This window comes from Lissotriton vulgaris, chromosome 12 (genome assembly GCF_964263255.1).
Source record: "Lissotriton vulgaris chromosome 12, aLisVul1.2, whole genome shotgun sequence".
Lineage (NCBI taxonomy): Eukaryota > Metazoa > Chordata > Amphibia > Caudata > Salamandridae > Lissotriton > Lissotriton vulgaris.
Window position 1 is genome coordinate 756718398 of NC_141700.1, and position 20181 is coordinate 756738578.

The 20181-nt window shown below is 45.0% G+C and overlaps 1 protein-coding gene across 6 annotated transcripts in view; it reads right to left on the reverse strand.

Moving 5' to 3' along the window:
* The window catches only part of KDM6B (lysine demethylase 6B), an 823670-nt gene that overhangs the window by 65200 nt on the left and 738289 nt on the right, over nt 1–20181 (reverse strand). For all 6 annotated transcript variants that reach the window (XM_086946061.1, XM_086946060.1, XM_086946064.1 and 3 more), the window contains 3 exons: nt 16439–16819; nt 9896–13035; nt 3224–3350 (listed from right to left, as the gene is read on the reverse strand). In XM_086946061.1, the coding sequence (XP_086802187.1) occupies nt 3224–3350; nt 9896–13035; nt 16439–16819 (3648 nt within the window). The remainder of the gene's footprint in view (nt 1–3223; nt 3351–9895; nt 13036–16438; nt 16820–20181) is intronic.

Here is a 20181-nt window from a genome sequence, read left to right on the forward strand (position 1 = left end):
AGGGTGTACCCACCCCAAGAAAGGGAATCTTTGGTCCCAACCTGCATATCCTGGTAAACGTCCCATAATGTATTATTTAGGGGCAACCCTGAACCGTGCCTCCTCAGATTAGAGGAAGAAAGAAAAAGGACAGAAGAGCTGTGCTGACCCAGGAAGAAGAGGACACCAACTGTTTTGGCTCCAGCCTTACCAACCTGTTCTGAATCTGACCTGACTACAGCAGAAACCCCAGTGTGTCAAGCAACCAGCTGCCACCAGAGCCCGGAGGACCTGCCCTGCACTCAACTTAAAGACTCTCCTGTGACCATCGGATTTTCTCACCAAAGACTTCCAACACAGAACCCAGATGGCATCGCATTTCTGCATACAACACCCACGGCCCAAGTGGCTAAGCACCACAAGGAGATTTCCCCAGTGATCCTGACCTGGGATCAGGCGATACCCGCCCTACCCCGAGCTTCAAGCAGACACCTGCAGCCTCCACCTGAAGGGTCCCCGCAACCGGAGCTGGTAAGAAGATCAGACATCAAAAGACACCCCTGCTCCCGACACCCCACTGCCTTCGGTGGCCCAACCAACTGTGTCCAGGCATCCCTCAATAACCCAACTTACCTCTCCAGCCAGTGGTTGCCCCCAGGACGCCTCCCTGACTAAGCCTGAAGCATATTTTCCAAACCAAACATCTCCATTGCAAACCACAGGGCTCCCGACATCTCCTTGACACCGATTCTGGCCACCTCTGTGCCGCTGCAGCTCCTGTGCTAATTGTTGGCCCCTGCCGTGCTGATTCTAACCCCAGGAGCTTTACTTCCACAGCCAAGTGGACAGCTCATAAGCAGTCTGTGACCGAAGTTGCCCCATTGGCCAACATTGGGCCCCTGCACGCGGCCACCCCAGTGACGCTGGTGGTTAAATTTGAGTGCCTAACTGGACCTTGGAGAACCTTGGTCATAACCCCCATAAGTCATACTTGTAAGTGGTGTACTTACCTGTAAACTGTTAACACGAACACGTTATTTCCCATAGGAAACAATATTACAAGTTTTTTGTTCCTAAAACTGTGTTGACCTGTGTCTTGTATGGGAGAAAAGTAACTATCTAAAACCTGAAAAAGTCTTACTTACCTTGTTTTGTAGGATCCCCGGTGTGGTATCTAGGCATATTACCCAGAGTAGATAATGTAATCCAAAAGTAATGCAGTAGTAATTCAATGTAATTTCTATGTAATTTAAACTGTTTTTAAAGCATATATAAACCTGTAATGATTGCAAATTGATTCCCAATTGCATTTCTGTGTAATGTTTTACAAACTATAGTACATTTTACCTACCTGTACCAAGTCCTTCTTGGGTCTAGAAATAAAACAAATATACCTACCCAATTGGTCTGGAAACTGTCTGAGTGTGTGTAATCAGTCCTTGAATGAGTGAATACAGTAAAGGCTTAACACACCCTCCTGATAAGCCTAACTCCTCAACAATACTACTACACTACCACAAAGAGCTGTTCGTGTTTATCTAATTAAACCTCTTCTATACCTCTGGGGACACTCTGGCTCTGTATATACTATACCAAAGTAAGGTATAGTGTACTCAGGTTTTTACACATGGTCAGCGCCTTTTCAGCGACAAAACTAGAGGAACACCTCTCCTGACTGGCTTAACACTTTCACACAAGCAATACTGCCAAGTCCCACGGCTATCTCATCGGTTTGGATGCGGACAGATGCAGTCTAGCTGGGAAAAACACAGCAACGGTACATTAATATTCTTGCAAAGGCCCGAAACTTCCTCCACTTATTCACCAACAATGATACTAATATTCTGACATCTTTGTCTTGCGCGACAGGATGCCAGTAAGGAGCAGGGAGGCTGTTTTCTTCCTTAATGGCAGGGATAGCTTAGGACTAGTGGGTCCATCAGTTAATAGCTTAGAGCTATGCTCTACCATTCTTAAAGAAACCTTCTCCCCCCCCCCCTCCCCCCCTTCCTCCCAACACCCAAACAGCTTCATGACATCTGCTTTTTGCCCCAAATAGTGCATTTGTTCCTGGCTCTCTGAGAGGTTAGGGATGCTATGCCTACTGCCCAGAAAATGTGGATTTCTAGAGCCAATTCTGCACACTAGATTACTTAACAAGAACCTAGAAAAGGAAAGTTCAAGCAGGTTGCCCTTCAGCAAATCCAGCCCTGAATTCTCAGGACTGGGTAATCCTTCAGAGATGCTCACTTCTTTCTATTACAGGCAATATTTGCAATTCAATGTGGGTGACTAGCACTTTGATTACAATGCTTCAATTGGGCTGGCCTTAATTCTAAGAATCTTCCCGAAACTGATGGTAGAAATGCTGAAGCAGATGGGCATCAACATCTATCTGTACTTTGACAACTGGATCCTGAATAGGAGCTCCTTGCTTGCTCTTAAGCAGACCCTTTTCTACAGTCTCCCCTTTTCACTGTTTTGGCTTCACAATCACTTAGAAGAAATCCAGCCTGATCCCGGCTCCACTTCGTCAGTTCTTTGTAGTGGTGCTAAATACTTTGAAGATGTGTACCTTATCACTACATGAAGGTCTGATGCAAATCCAAGAAATTGTTAAAATATTCTCATTTACTAAGGCAACTAGAGAGCCGTTCTAACCTAGGCAGTATGGGGTCGTGCATTTTCCTAGTGTTGTGCTTTCACATAAGAACACTTAGGTCATCAGGACTATGCCAATGGAATCAATCCTGTGCCCACTTGCAATATTGCATTAATCTGGATAAAGCATTCTGGGGTCTCTGCACTGGCTGACCATCTCTTCCAATCTTTTCAAATGGGGCAATCAACAAGGTGGCCATTTTAAAGTGAAGCTCACATAAGCCTCCTGACTAAATCATGAACAATAAGCTTAATGCAGCAAACAGAAAAATAGATTGATTTTAGTCTTCATCACATATGAGATTTAAAAAAAAGATAGTGATGATTAAGTGTACTTCTAAAACTTATAACAGTGCCACACACATTGCAATGCAACCATTCCGCAGAAGGTGGAATGATACAGTAAACATACACTATCAGGAGGTGAGAGATTAATACACCTGTGGGTGGGACTAAAAGCCCTCTGTATGTATATTTTGAAGAATTGGTTACAGAACGAGTGTCCCTAGGAAAAAAAAGTTGCATGTTCAGCAGACCATTTGTCTGACAATTAAAAAAAGGAGGTAATGGTGGCAGGACATACATAAATACTAGGAGTGGGTGGGTTGAGTTTTTCCCTGGGTAGGTTCTTCTCGGATCCCAATTGTGGCTTTACAGAATAAGACGGCAGCAAATACGACTCCTTAAACTTGTCCTTTTGTCTCACATTTCTGTAACAGAAAGAACACCGTGTTAGAGAATGAGATGCCCAGACATGTAAAACAGAAATCAGTAAGAAGGGATGGGTGAAAATGGGCAACTAACAAGGGACTAATGAGGATGTGGATGAGGTGGGACTTCTGGTAATGGGAAAAGGTGTCTTTAGGAAACCTACAGCTCCCAGAGAATTGGGGGCTACTGTTGGCACTGATGGACTTAGAGTAGTTGAAGCAGTTACTCATCTGTGATGGAACAGAGATGCCAGCAAAATTCAGAATAGGAGGTATAAAAAAAAGCAATATTTGGTGTGCACAGAGGGTAAGGATGAAGTGGAAGGGAAGGCAATGCATATGTAGCAGTGCATCACTGTTTGATGGAGCTTCGTTTAACTAAGTCACTTGGGACATTTGGAAAACCAGTATTCCCAAGACATTGGAAATTACTGGAACTGAAATCTGTAAGGGGTTCCACGTCCCCAACAGCCACCCATTGTGCAACTGAACTGTCAAGCATATATATATGCCTAAAGGGATTTGCCTGTTTAATCCTTTGGAAACAGGGCCTGTCTTTCGGCATAGGTGCACCTGTACATTGGTTTCAGACCATTCTTCAGAATTACACGTACAAAACTGCCAGTTAAGATTTATGTATGTGTACCAGAATGCAGTGAATTTGAACCAAATACTTTGATCAACTGTTGCGAAAGGACAGTTTACTTTCAGGACTTTGGTTTAATGATGGACCAGGTTATATTGGTTAGGTTTTAAGTTCATGTAAAGGAGCGTCAAATAGCCTGAAAAAGGTGTTGTCATTAAACAGTTCATATATCATCAGCAAAGAGCCTAGTTTTTTACCCTCACTTTTATACTGGTCTTTAGCAATCTCAATATGGATTCTGGAGCTATAAAAGAGAAGACTGGCAAAAGCCATTACAAATAATCCAGAGGCGCAAACAGTTTGGTGGCCACAGAGTTACATTCCCTCAGCTGGAGGAAGGCCAAGTTTAAACTGCTGGAGGGAAACTAGTGACTCCACGTTTCTCCATATCACCAGTGCATCCAATTTCGAGTCACAGACTCGGATTTTACAAACAACTGTTTCCTGCTACTTGCACAACTTCGAGCTCAATTGCCAATTCCAGAACACATTACCTGTCGAAGAAAAAGTTGGAAATAAACCCCACTCTGAATCCAAGGGGGTGTGTGATTAAGGGTTAATGTCTGACTGGGAATAAAGAATGTGCAAAGTTAATGAACTTTGCAAAACTACAAAAAGTGTACATTCTAGTTGACGGGTAGGATTAGGCGAAAAGAAACTTGTAAACCTGATCTAAAATGCAAAGCAGGCAGATCAGACAATCACCTGTGTTCTATTCCATATAGGTACCATAATATAGGTCCCGGTAACATCATTATCCTTCACTTATATTCTTCCCTACATTACACTTGTAACTGTCTACAGGGACTGACCTTTTTCCTAGATACGACACATTATGCATGAGGATTCTTGGAAGCACAGCAGGACAACAATCTCCTGTATAATATCTATGTATCTATAGTTCATGTCCAACGTCATACTTAGGCCAACACAGTAATACAGCTAGGTAGGACCCCTGGGGAAACCTATGGGTATTTATACATCACATCTGGCTAAGATAGAGCAGAGGAGGCCAAGACTTCCCGGCCGACACACTGACCAGAGACGCAGAGGTTCCTGCATCCAGACACTACAGCTTGCAGTGGTCTAACATCCCTTACGGGGTGTCCAACCTGAGACCAGGTCTGGGTCCCACAGTCTCACTTCACGTAATGGGGTGGACTAAATCCTAGAGGGATTTTTCGCTTAACACCTATACACATGATAGGTACATCTAGTTAGAGAAGCATCGTAGGAGTACGCATCTTTTATCATGTGTTCTATATACTCTTATATATTCATGATTATTGTAAGATGGTACAGCTATACCATCCATTTACCTTTATAGTACTGCTAATCATTTATATCTTATACTGTCCAATGGTTGTTTAAGCTCATCTATTCTACACCAGACTAACAACTGTTCAAAAAATTCTTATTGAAAACGCCCAGCCTGTTTATTCTGTGTATCTCTCTGAGGCAGACTAAGTAAGCACGAGTGACTGAGTGAAAAGTAGTATATTGTTTCCACGGTCTTGAGGAATCAGGCTTCAATGGTTGCCAAGAACTATTCTCTCCTTGGCAAGAGGAGATTCTAGTTGCACTGTGAGCTAGTTGGTACACGAGGCCAACATACTTGGTGGGGGTGTTGAGAATCAGTCTGACACCAATCCTACAGTGTATGCTGTCCAAACGCGCAGATCCTGTATAATTATTATAGGAGCTACACGACACCTGGTGTGTGTTGTACAAAATGGTCAAATTAGACGCAAGAAAGATTTCTTCATAGACACTGTCCAGCTTGTATACCAGGTTACCCATTCTACTATGTGTGGAGCCACACCTTCCTCAAAGCGAGAGATTGTAACTGCACTAGCTCAATAAGGATTATCAATAGATATTTCCATATAGCAAACCTCCAAAAGGAGGCAAGCAGTTCAGTGACCAGTTACACCGTTAACGATTTAGCTCTAAAACAGGAACATTAGGGAATCAGCCCACAGCTTAGGCGTTCCAAAGTGAAATTTAACAAGAAGATGCAAGACCAATATCTACATTCCAAAGCAAAAATGACTCATGAAGTGAAGCTGTTCGAGCTAAAATATCAAGACTTCATGACAAAAGATTGCCATGGACTTCAAATATGACAAAAGAACCTCTTCAGCATTTTACTCTCTCAGTCAGAGGACATTTAGAAGAAAGACACCTTGCGGTACAGACACACTGTTAAAGGAAGAATACAATACAGCTATAACTTTGACATACACAATCCCATGCAGTAAAAACATTAAGGCTTGGCCACACGGGGGCAGAGGGGTGGTATTAACAGCCTATTCTCGAGGGATCTGGTTTCACCAGACACACCTACCCCCAAGAGGAGAGTAAAAAGAAAAGTTAAAACAAGTAGGACTTTCTGGCTCCAACCACTAGGTGGCGGAAGGCTTGGCCACACAAAAGAGGGTTTACTAGTCTACTCTTGAAGGATATGGTTTCAACAGACTCGCCCATCTCCAAAAGGAGAGAGGGGAAAAAAACTGAAAAAAGGGTTCAAACAAGTAGGGCTTTACGGTACCTACCACTAGATAGCAGAATATGCACAGCGAGTAAATGTATGGGAGATTCATGCTGCAAAACCTTATTGTGGATATTTTCAGTAACTGTCTCCCCCACCAAGGTACACAAACAAAACCAAACGACCATATTGCACTGTTCATTACATAACTACCCAACACAACAGAAAAAAGACCTTCTAAACGGAGATCTTGATTTTGGTGGTTGGTGGGAATGGCCATACTGGTGAGAAATCACAAGGCCAAAGAAAGAATTAAGAGCAATTGTCTTGAATTGCACAAGGTACGGTACAAAGAGACATCACTTGACAGAACAGACTGAAACAGGTGGTGTTGGGTGCGTAGAGAAACCAGTCTGTAGCTATCGTAGAGGCAACAGTTTCACCACATACCCAGGAAATGTCTACAGGAAGTGTGAGATTTGTTGTTATACAGATGTATGTGCTGTATGGATTAGGTTACCCAGTTAGCATTTGTTTGTGACATGTGATGCTGTAAATTCACATGCTTTGCATACTCCTGCCGTCTAGTGTTGTGTCGAGATGTGTGCAAGTTGGTTTTCTTCGTAGAACTCCCTAGGTAAAGTGACTCCTCCTCTCAGTGATATTGCCCATGGGCATCGACTCCATTGTTAGATTGTTTTCCCGCAGTGAGGTGAGAATGGAGTGCAAGTCTTAGTAAAACCATGACCATGCATATAATAGCATAACTAGGTACTTCAATGGCTACAGGTGTCCAGGGAGAAGGGTGGGCGCATGTGAATCTACAGCACCACATGCCACGAACAGATGCTTACAGGGTAACCTAATCCGTTCAATGATATGTGTGGTTGTAGATACACATGGTCTGCATAGACTATAAAGCAGTGCCCTCCAAAAAGCAGTGGTGAACCTGTAAGTGTTGCAGTTGTTTGAAAAGCAGTACGCGGCACTGCCTGTTCTACATTCGCTGTAAGAATGATCTGGGGAACAGGGTCAAGAAGCAGCCGCCCATTGGATAGGCTCTGTGGATTCTATCAATGCAGAGATTGATGTGTGCAGCCGTCTATCAACACTAGATCTTGTAACTGATCCTGTGACTGAGATCATTGACTCGCCAGTCATTCTTGCAACGGACGCATACGAAGTCTCCTATGTGGCATTAAAGCAATACATAACTCCATCATGCCTAGAAGTCGTCGTAAGTATTTTGACAGTTATGTGTTAATTGGGGTAAAATTGATGTAGCATTTGTGTGATGTTCTGAATTCTGATTGCATTTGGGTAGGCTAATCCAGTGTGCTGAGAAAAGCCCCTAGATTAGATTAAATCTGTGAACCCTGAAGATGTGATTTCTGTATGTTGATTGTAAACCCCAATGGATGGAGAAGTTGAATAGTGGTCTGAGTGTGTTGTATGCACAAATGAAGTGTACTGGCTTTTATTAGTCAGTTGTCCAGATACAGGAAGGCATGAAGTCTTGTACTGAAACTATCGCTAGACATTTGGTCAAGATCTTGGGTTCAGTAGTGACCTGGAATGGAAGCACTTTGAATTGATAATTGTGTTTCTGCTATGACGAACCTACGGTATTTTCAGTGAGCTGGATGTATTGGGATGTAAAAGTAAGTGTCCTTTCAGTCTAGTGCAGACAAAACGTCGCCTTGTTGTAATATAGGAGCTACAACTTGAAGAGCAAGCATGTGAAAGTGCTCGGAGGGGATGTATTGATTTAAAGGCCTGGGGTCCAGTATGGGCCAAAGTGAACAGTCTTTTTGGGAATGATGAAATAGAGAGTATACTCCTGAAACTAATTATGCTACAGGACAGGCTCTATGACTCCTTTCTGCAACAGAGCCTGTACTGCTTGCTTAAGCAAGGTTTCGTGCTGTTTGGAAAGTATGTGCCTGCAAGGTGGGATCTTTGGAGGTGTTTTGATGAGCTCCAGACAATAACCATGTTGGATAATGTACATCACCCACTGGTACCTGTTATGGTTTATCAGTTGGGGGAGAAACATTGTAGTCGTCGCACAACAGATGTAAATTGGTCGGGGGAATGAAAAACGAGTCACTGTTTGGAAATGGAGGGTGTGGCACGAGTGGAGGCCAACTACCACTTTATTTATAATCATACTCTCTGTATGTTCCTTTGTAACACCCTCTTGATGGGGAGGTGTGTTGCGGTTGCCTATAAGAGATAGAAGCATCTAAGGATTATGTTTCATTACCCCGTTTGTATGTGGGGCATCAGAAAGAACCATGAGAAGTGAGGGTATGAAGGCCCCCATTAATTTGGCAAACTCTGTGTCCTTAATTTGTTCTAGTGTTTGCTCCACTTGGGGACCAACCGGATGCTGTCACTCAAAAGGGACATTAAGGATTGTCTGCTGTACTTTTAGCTTAAAGCTAAATATACGTAGCAAAAATGTTCGTACGTAGCAGTATGCTTGTATTTATGCCCTTGGCAGCTGTGTCCGCAGAATCAAGGGCCCATCTGAAGGAGTTGTTTGATGTTAATTTCCCGTCTTGTACAATTGAGGACTTTTTTTGTACTCCTCAGGTAGACGTTGGAAGAGTTGCTCCATCTCGTCCCATTGGGCCCTGTTGTACCTTGCTAATAACTGTAGAGTATTGGCAATTCACCAGTGATTGGCGGATACCCTTTTACCTGAAGCATCAATTCGTTTGGGCTCTTTGTCAGGTGAAGGGGCATCTGCTGATGTCCCAGTTTGCTCTTTTGTAGGCATTAAATACCACCAGTGAATTTGGGGTAAGTGGGCCTTTAATGTAAGGTGGATCTCAGGGTAAAGCTTTGTATTGCTTTAATGTTATCTGAGTAACAGAGAATCCCCTTTAGCATGGGCCTTTTAAAAACAATACCAACTGGTAAAGAAGTTATCAGCGAACCGAACGACGCCCGAAAGCGGCATCGAATCAGACCGCTGAACACATCTGAACCCGATGGCGGAAAAAAAACAATCTAACAATGGAGTTGATGCCCACACGCAATATCACAGAGAGGAGGAGTCGTTTTACCTCTTGACTTGAGAAACTTCATAGAAGAAAAATAACTTGCACACATCCAGACGCAACACTAGATGGCAGCAGTATAAAAGCATGTGTATCTGCAGCCACACATGCCATGGAACACACATATATATATATATATATATATATATATATATATACACACATATACCTATATACACATACACTCATATAATGGTGTTAATCATGCAAGAATGAGCTTGACATCGCATCATCGTACGACTATGCTCAGCCAACTCAGGGTGTCCCTCCACATAGGTGCTCTATGCCAGGACGCAAGCTACCATCATCTTGTCCCCCGTGCCTTCCCCTGTCTTCTTACTTGCTGGCCCGCACAATCTCTGCCGCAGAATTCTTGATTGTCAAGTCGACCAGAGCAATCCTTTTCTCTTCCACCTCAGAGGCAATGAAGGTCTCACGGTTGCCACTTTCTACTTTGATGAGCCTGATTTTCAGCTCCTTGGGAGGTCCTCCCATGAACGACCTCATTTTCAACAAGTCGGCACATACTGTGGTGGTTGAGGTGGTGGTGTTGCTGATCTCTTTAGGCGGAGCAGGCGGTGACTCCTCTTTCTTCACTAGCTCAGTTTTCAGACGCTCTGAAGTAGAGGCAGGTTTGACTGCTTTAGCACCACTTTCAGCCTTTGTGTTTTCCCGGGACTGGATTTCTTTGCTCTGCAAATCCAAATTGCCCAGGATCTTTCGGTTCTTTTCTTTTCGAGACTTGTTCCCTTTGTGTCGGCGGCTGCTATCTTTGCTGGACTTCTTGTGTTTGCGGTGTTCTTTGCCCCGATCCCGTCTTTTGCTTTCCTCTTTTGGAAAAGGCAACTGAAGTGAGGGCAACGGAGAAGATGGCAGTTGTGTAGTCAATAATGGAACTTGTGGGCGTGGTGATGGTGGCAACTCTGCAGGTGGTGATGGTGGCAGTTCTGCAGGAGGTGATGGCGGCAGCTGCACCGGTGGCGATGGCGGCAACTGCACCGGTGGCGATGGCGGCAGCTGCACCGGTGGCGATGGCGGCAGCTGCACCGGTGGCGATGGCAATGACTCCACGGTTTCAAGTGGCAACTGCTGCACAGGTAGGTGCATCTCTGCTGGGGGCGATGGTGGAAACTGTGTGGATGGAGATGCTGGCAACAACTGTATGGGTGGTGGTGGTGATTCAAGCAGTGGCAACTGCATCTCAGGTAGTTGAATTTCATGTGTTTTTTTCAAAAAATTCTTGTCCAAACACTTGTTGTCACGATCGTTAGTTCTATTCACTACATCCTGCTTTCTTTCTTCTGCCAATGTCTCACAAGCCCTGCTAATCTCTTCTAAGATGTCCGTGTCCGACTTCCCATTCCACTTCTTTTCTAGATGTTCTTTGATCTCAGATTCCCTATTGCTGGGAGAAGGGGATAGCCTTATGTTTGGTCTCTGATCCTCGCGCCAGACTGGCTCAGGGGTACTTGCCTTTTTGCTTGCATTCGGTGCCTCTGGCTCATCCCTCAACGTTTTAGTCCATGCAGTGACTGAGGTAGACATCTGAGAGGGTATCTGTTGAGTGGCACAAACTGGATTCTTTTTAACAAAATTAGCACCAGAAAAATACTGGGGGGCATTAGCTGCCTGTTTCGAGTTTGGGCTGCCTCTGTAAGAATATTTCTGCCCTTCTAGCACACTTGCCAACGACTTGAGAATACTACCACTGTTGTGCTGTGCATATTTAGCAACTGGGGGCTCCTTGTGATTGCTGCTGGGAGATCCACCACTTTTTCCATCGGTGCCTGTAGTGCTAAGACCACTGGGGAAGCGGTCTTGTTGCTTTTCTACTGACTCTCTAGAAATATTTTTTTGCTGGCCAAAAAACTGGTACAGCTTGGTGGGGGTGGGGCGTTTGACAGCTGCTGGAACCTCCGGTTTGATGTCAAGGCTAGCTTGTGAGCTGGACAACAGCTGCTTTTTGGGGCTGGACTCATCGTTGACAGATTTTGAGTATCCATTCTCCTTGAAGAGCCCTGGGCTGAAAATTGCTTCGGGTTGGATAGTAGAGAGATCAGTCGTATGAAGCACACCGACAGTATCTTCATTTCTCAGTGGAGAGGTCGACATTGCCTTTGGCCTGTCATTGGGATCTGATAAACTGGCATTGTCCTGCTTACCAGGCCGCACAGAGGCCGGTAAGACACTTGGAGGAGGTGAAGGAAGCCCGGAGAAATTGGGTGTCTTTTGAGATAGCTCATCTTCTTGCTGTATGGACTCATCCAACATCTTCATGATATTGGCCAGCCCGTCTGGCAAAATCTTGGGGAATTCCGATGGCTCTTCAAACTGGTCTTCCAGTTGTCCACCTGGGAAGTCAAACAGTTTCTTTGAAGCTGGCTGAACTAAGGGAAGAGACTCCTGAGTATTATTGGCCTCCTTTACAAAGGGTGGAATCGGTTCATTGCTAAACCCAGCGATTTCCAGAGGCGCCTGGCTGCCAATTTCCAGCGGCAATGTCTTTGGGTGAGGGGTAGTTTGCTGGGCACTGGAAGATCCTTCCAAGTGCCTATAGCTTCCTGAGGTATGTTCTTGAGGAGTAGGAGACAGCAAGGGGGAGGCTCTTATTACACTTAAAGATTCTCTCTCTTTTCTTTCCTGGTCAATGAAGCTCACGGGGCTACTTATGGCAGACTGATCAAGGGCTTTAGAGACCCTGGTTTCCTGCCCTGGACACTGCTTTGATGCTTCTTCAGGAAATGGGCAAGCCTTCATCCAGTACTCTGCTTCAGTCTTCTTAACACTTCCAGTGTAATTACAGCGTAAACCGGAAGGAGTTATCTCCCTTAGGCTAGGACTCTTCTTCTCCTCTAGGTTTGGATCAGACGGGATGACGGTGGCATCAGTCTTCACTTCCTGCGATTTCTTGGTATCCAGTGATGGGCAAGAGGTATACGCTTTTGGCCTCTTGTCCTCTAGTTCATCTAGGTTTCTGATAACTTGCTCGATACTCTGGAAAGCTTCTGATCCCAGCGACTGTTTCCTGCTGATATTTTTCGAGTTGTGAGAACATAGCTCATAACCGCCTGTTCCCAAAACTGTGCCGCTAGTGCGAGCAGTTACTGCTGTATCACAGTGGTTGTAAAACGCTTCCTGCTTGACTGGGGGTCCATCTTCCCCAAAGAGAATTTCATCCAATGGGTCCTTTGCTTTGTCTTCCGATCTCTCACTGTTGGTGCTCCGGGCCAAAGAAGAGCTACTTGCAGAGGGCAGCCAGTTAGGGCAAGAGGAACTGAGGCCGCTGAGGGTGTTTGGTGGTGTTGCTGTGGTCAAGTGTGGGGAACAAGCTAAACTGGATCCATCCAGTGCAGGAGTCTGTGTAGAAGGGGTTTCTGGCCGAAGCGATCCCTGGTGAATGACTGGATTCCGGCTTACAAGTGGCTCACTTTTGCCCAGATTAGCAGCTTCAAGGCCTGCATTTTGGTAGCGGTCGGGGCCCTGTGGAGGCAAGAATAAACAAGTGTTACTGAACAAGGTTGAAAGCTCATGAGTGCAGAATGCCAGAAAACGTCATTATAATCCTATAAGTATAAACTTGTTCCATTTGCCTCAAGAAGAACTACTGGCAAATCTCGTACAGTGAAACTAGGCTATGTCTAACACTTTTATACTAATAGGAAACCTCACTTTATTTACAGCATCTTGTAACTAGCCATCCATTCAAAAAATGCATTACATCATGGATATCACAGCCTACAGGATGCTGCACATCTTTTATCAGATCATGTTTATGGGCTTTGTATTTATAGCTGCCCTTGAGGAAAGTATAGTTCTTCACATGTGTAAGGCAATGGCATGATGGTTTGCAGTTTTCCAACAAGTGCCATTATTAAATATTTTTAATGGAGAGCACGGAGTGCATGGCGACTACATGCAGGAAGTAAGTATTATATCCAGAACAACAGAAAGAAGAAGATGGACTATTAGCTATTCATCTAAAAAGGGCTGGGAGGGAGGTAATTCACAGTTATAGTGTCTGTATCTGTAGCATGTTCCTGAACGTTGTCAAAAACAGATGTATGGTTATGTCATATGCAAAATAACATCACTGTGCACGGGGAGGGGGATTAAAGTAGGCATTTCAAGCGAAAGAAAGAGCAGTGATACTAAGTGCGGAGAGGGCTGGAGTGAGCAGACAAAAGTAGTAAAAAGCAGTGGTGCGGCATTAGGGTTAACAGCCACCAAAACTGATAAACAGATATAAATTTGAGAGGAACGGATCAGTTCAGTGAACCTCACTTCTCTGGATGACTCGCGTTCCAGTATGCTGAAGGTGTCCAGAATGGACGTGTTCTAGATACTGAAACATTTGGCTGCTTTAAAGCGAACTATGGGAAATTCAACGTCGACTTTTGAGACTGCTCTGCACAATAGCTACCAGGGGGTTAAGATCAGGTTTAATTTGTTAACTTTAGTGACTCGCCTTGAAAAAGGATTGCGAGTATTATTTGCGGTGGGTACTTACTCCCCTCCCGTACTCATACTCCAAGGTTTATGTGGTGGAGGGGCACTGCTGCCTTGGGTGGGGGCGTATTGACTGGGTCCCGCTGCGTCCCCAAATTCATTTTGGGCAGGTGGTTGTGGTGTTCGGAGGGGCACTAGTGCCTTGGGTAATGTGATGGTAGTGTCTTGTAAAACATTCTGGCTTATGTTTCCCAACCCCATATTTTGTATTTATCTATGCATTTTCTAATATCCTTTAAAAACGGATTATCTAAAAGTAGAATTAACAATATTTGGACCATTTGTTGCTGCTCCTAGTCTCCCTTATGAATTACTATGACTGCATGCCTACACACAGACATTTTGCTCTCTGTCCATTTCAAATGTCAAAAGAAATGAACAAAAGGCCTACTCTAACGTTACGTTAAGAACTAATGTATTGATGTTGCAGTAAAGCATGTGCTTTCTAATAAACACCACTTGCATTTGATTCCTTGTTTTTTGCTGAAATGTGCTGAATGTAATTCTAGATTTTCTAATGGAATGTCTACAAGACAATGAAAAGGGTGTTTTAAGCCACATTGAAATTTTACAGTCATCCAAGCAAGCGGCAATTGAGAAGCACAAAATAGAATCCAATTACGAAGCAAAGAGAGAGAGAGTGGATCCTTTTCTGGCAAGATGGCGGCCGCATGAAGCTGCGCAAGGCTTTGCGCCCTGACCTGGCCGGAATGCTGCGCCTAGGCTGACCCGTGCGGTGCTATCCTCAAACTGTCCCGGCACCCACTGACCGTCAGAGGCGCTCATGGGACCGCATTACATGCAACAGACTAACGCATTTCATTGCGGTGGTCAGCATCACTGCACTGAAATGCAAAGCCAGGAATTTTTATAGCACCTCGTCAGCTAAAGCCAAGCGCTGTTAGCACTACTGTCATTAAGCTAGCTGCTGCGCACAGCCCGTGCTGCATGCAGCAGGGTTGGGGCGGTTTGCTCTATGATGGCTTATGCAGCAGCTACAATGTAACAAGAAGCTAATAATCACCCACAGTACAATTCTGGAATAATGCACAGCATGGTGAATCCAGAAAAGATTCACACTGCAAAACAGAGTGAGTCAGTGTGCAAATGCCAAATGGTGACTGCCGAGACACAGCCAGGAGAGAAGACACTCTGTTACTCACCCACATAGGCGGCCCAGGCCGGAACAGAACACAGCCCGAGCGAGAAACACTCTGTCAGTGAATGCAGCTGGGCCCACCACTGCTCGCACTGCGCATTGTGCAAAGCAAGTCTGACGACTCGTGTCCCTGGGTCCACCCAGACCACAGCCAGAGTGGTGGTGCCTGCAGGCAGCCAGCGCAGGCTGGCAGTCCAGGTCAGGCTGGTACAAGTCCTTAACTTGAGTCCTACCGCTGCAGCTGCTCGCCTGAGCCCATGCAAAGGGGGGGGGGGGGGGGGGGGGGGGGGGGGGTTAGTCATACCTTCATATCCTCAATTCTGAGGTTATGTTAATGTGGCGGTAGCTGGTTACAGCTCAGAGGCCTGGCTTGGGGTTAAGGAGGTAGCGTTTTATATCGAAAATGGAAATGTAGGACAAAGGGAAGGACAAAATGATTGCCCCCCACATGACTCTGAAAACCCCTACTCCATTCATCCTACTTATCAACCTAATCAATTTTTGCCACTACCATGACTTGCATGTTTCGCCCTTGCTGTGTACCTCACTGCTTTGCTTTTTATCCAACCTATCAACCTACTCAATTTTTGCCACTACCATGATCTGCATGTTTCGCCCTTGCTGTGTACCTCACTGCTTTGCTTTTTATATGTACAGTCTGTTCTATTTATTTGACGTTCTCATCATCAATGTATTACCATCACCCTTCAGACCGACCTGTCCGGTTCTTGCACCATATCTGATTTGTCCTTTTATCTGTGATTGTCTTTGCTGCTATTCATTTTGGTCCTGTTTATCCTTAATGTTTGATTTGTCCTTTTGTTTATTAAGCTTTCTGATGTTATTCTTATGGTCCTGCTTAATTTTATTGTTTGATATGCCTATACACATTTACTGTAAAGCGCTCTGATACCCGCAAGGGTCTTGTTCGCGCTCTATAAAACTTTCAAAACAAATAAATATATATCTGGGAGTTGTTTTGAGGTACAGTGATGTAATAAAGGAACGTGGCCGCGGTACCGAGAAAGTGTTAGTCATAGACTCTAATTCATAATACATAGAAATTATGAAAATGTCACACCTGAGAAATCAGAAAATTTGCCAGCTGTGCATACAGTTTTCAAACTAAGGAGTAAAAAACGTAATCACGAATAACTTTTTTTTTCACCATGCTTTGAGTGGTGTAAATAGGATTCTGCATTGCCAGACATTACTTACCAGGCTAGCGTGGCCAGGGCTTTGCTCCCTTCTCACAAACTTGCTAACGGTGGGCATGCCTTGGGACGGACCATCAGGAGGCCGTGAATTAGAAGGCACGCGGGCATGGTTTGCTGGTGAAACGGCCGGCTCCATCTGTACCCTCTGCAACCTGCTTTCTCGAAGGTCACTTCCTGAGCGAGGCAACAAGCTGCTGTGGTGATCTCCCGCTGCAGGCAAGTGTTGCGGCTGGTGATGTTGAGGGGGTGGTAGACGGCCCTGAGGGGCTGGTGGTGGTGGTGCAGTGCTTAAGTGGTGGACAGGGCGATTGGAGCTGTAGGAGGTGGGCAGAGAGGAAGTGCTGGAATAAGAGTAGAGACTGGGAACTGAAGCTCTCTGTTCCTGTGTACACAAAGAAAACGTGATTTAGTATAGAGTAAAAAAAAAAAGAAAAAAACATTTGCCAGTGTAAAAATATTTAATGCTGGTTCACAAAAAGAAAACTTACAATAAAAAACATCTACCCTAAACTTAGGCAGGCAACCCTTAAGCATAGGGCAACCCACTAACAGAAGCTGAACTCAAACCAGTCCTCCAAGCAGTTGTCAAAAACTCGTTATACAGTCTGAGAAGTCCCAAAAGACTTTGTTTTAAGGGGAGGGAGGGGGTTCTACGAACATAGGTAAAACTTCACTTGTGTTTTGCTGACTGGACTATAACGTGTCACACCTGTGTGCACTCCAACTGACGTACAATGTAGCTGCAGGGTCCCACGGCAATCTACATTCTTAGGAACACATGTCACCAGCTTTACAAGCCCTATGGTAGCTTAAGAGCGCCATATTGATCTATTTCATAGCTCTCTTGTGAGGAAATGCAGTGTATTATAGGGTGTAGTTGCGCAACCTCACCATGTAATACACTTACCAACCCAATGGGACCCTTGGGTTTTGTCTATCAAACCCACAGCTCAATCCTGGGGCTGTGGCACTGAGCAGCAAGGCTTACACAAAGGAACCAGTGTAAACCAGTTCAACAGCACCAGAACGATTGAAGAAGAAATCGACAACACTCAAGACATCCAACACCAATTTATAAAAAAAATAGTCTATTTCAGTAAGAATTTAGAAACTAGAACGAAAAAGTTCCACTGGTGGTTTACAAAGATATTGATTTAACAACCAATAATAAAATCAAAGCATTTTCACTCAACCACGAACAAGCCATGGCAAAATCAACAAATTGAACACTTAAAAACTTTTTCAAGGAGAATATAGGCACGTGTCAATGCGGTTGGTCCGAAGTACTTGGGGTGACCAAAACTAGCAGGGAGCTAGTCAGCGGGGCCAACAAGGTTCTCACAGTTACCTTCACAGAAGAAGCAGTTCCAGCCACTTTATCTGCATTGCAATGGATTCCTATTGAATGGTCCTGATACAAGGGCTAAAGGATGCTGTGGATGCAAGGGGCCTTATTTATGAAGGACTTGCGCCGCCGGTGCGTCACTTTTAACATGGGAAAAAGTGACGCACCGGCGGCGCAAGTCCTTCATAAATAAGGCCCAAGGTATTCAACTGAGGTCTTACTGCAGGGATTTTGCAATCTAAGTCCATGGTAAGGGGGCCTTGGTTGCAGGGTCAACGTCCTAAGAAGTTCTCTACGGTCTGGCTGTAGTCCAATAGCCACTGGACTGCCATTTCCCCTGTTGTCACGGTCACAGGTCAATCCTTCCTGGGTTGATAACTTTGCTTCGGAAGGTCCCAGCAACTCTCCAACAGCACTGCCATGGTCAGCAAACTTGAGTGCAACTCTGCGTCAGGTCTTGATCATCAGTGCTGCACGGTGGTGGAGGTAGCGGCTTGAAGACTTTGGACTACCAACTTGCCCCAGCAGACTTATTCAGCTGTTGTGTTCCTGTGCTGCAAACAGGAGGCTAATCAGCTGGCCCTTGCTGTTCTCTGGGCTGGGGACAGCCTCTCCCCAAGCAGGGCGTGGCATGCAGTCCCTCTCTTCGTTAGCCACCTGGTGAAGGTCTAGTTGATGCAAAGAACCACCAAGTGCAGTTCTACTTAGGGGAAGTCTCTCTTTTCTGGTCCCTTGGTGCAGAAGGGCAGTCCTCCTTCGGAGTCAGTCAAGGTCTAAATTATGGAAACCAGGGGTGCCCGATTTATCTTCAGAAAATGCCATCCGTGTAGGATTATGTTGGTAGTCAATGGGCTACCAGACTTCCTCCCTCCTGATGACCACTCCCTAGAATGCACCATTCTGCCCACTCCCAAGATGGCAAGACCCCTCTCTCACGGTACAAAGAGCTCCCTAGCCCAGCCCCAGAGGTGTGGCTACCAAGGAGCTACACACCCCTGGATAAAGCTGCTTGACAACTGGCTTCTCCTTCCCTACCCCCAGTGCCAGCCTGTCAGACTAAACAAAAGAGCAGCGCCTCTCCTAAGTGTTACCCATTTGCCCTTCAAAGGTGATGTGAGAAGCTGGCCTGGTATATGATCTCCACTAATGCAAGTGGGCACCCTGCACCAGTCCAGATAACACTTATGGTGATTTAAGAGGTCTTAGATAACCCTAGAACGGACAATTGTATAAAGGCCAATTGTGCAAAGGCTCAAAGGGAGGACTCATGAGTCTTGTAAGTACAATGCTAAGATTCCATACCAGTGCCAAATGTATTCTCTGCGGAATTACTCTTTTTAAGCCCTCCATAATGGTTTTAATCACAGGAACAAGGATAAATGCTGGCTGTTTTGCAAATATGCAGTAACTGCTGCAAGATGCAACATAATAGATGTACAAGCTTGACTAGTTTACTGTAGATGCATTATGTGACAAATAGTGTTTTGAACAGAAACATCTAAAGCATTTATCTTATTACAATAGGAAATACATTGTTACCATTTTGCTGCTTAACAAGCTCTGGTGGGAGGCTTTCTTGCTTCTTTCAAGATATGCGTACAGTCTGGTGGCAGATTCAAATATCCAAACTCTAGGACTTCAGGAGCCAAATCACTAAATTGAGTTCCCTTGGGTTTGGGTGCCTGATTTCTCCACGGCTCTAAGTGAGAAGGCTGGAGATGAGATAGAACTATCTGTGGTTCCACAGAACAAGCTGTAACGGTGTGGTGACCCAGGGTTGACGAGCCCATGTGTGGGCTACTAGAATCAGTGTGAGTGATGTTTGCCTGAGCTTCCGAACCAGAAACGGATGGAGTGGAAGAGGCGGCAAAGCATAGGCAAACATCCCTTACCAATTCTGCCATAGGGCATTGCCTTTGGAGAGAGGGTGTGGGAACCTGAAGGCGAAGTTTGGACATTTGCATTGTCCACTGTAGCAAACAGATCTATTTATGGGAATCCCCATTCTCAAAAGTATGGAAGGAGAACTTGCGGATGAAGTTCCCACCCGAGTATTTGCGGTCTCTTTCTGCTGGGGAGGTAGGCACTCAGATTGTTCACCCCTAGAAGGTGTTCTGACAAAAAATGAATTCTGTGATCTATTGCCCAGCTCCGAATGGTCTGAGAGAGGCGTGACAGCTGGAGAATTTGCCTATTAGGTGAGACTGAAAAGCTTTCAGAGCTAGAAAGAATGATCTCTAGATAGTTGATGTGTAGATGTTTGTGCTTGGTGCCTTCGAGACCCTGGATTGTGTAATTGTAGAGATGGGCCCCCAACATGATAAAGATATGTTCACTGTTACCACGATATGCGGAACCGGATCGATGAAGGGCTGCCCTTTTGATACATTTTGTGGATT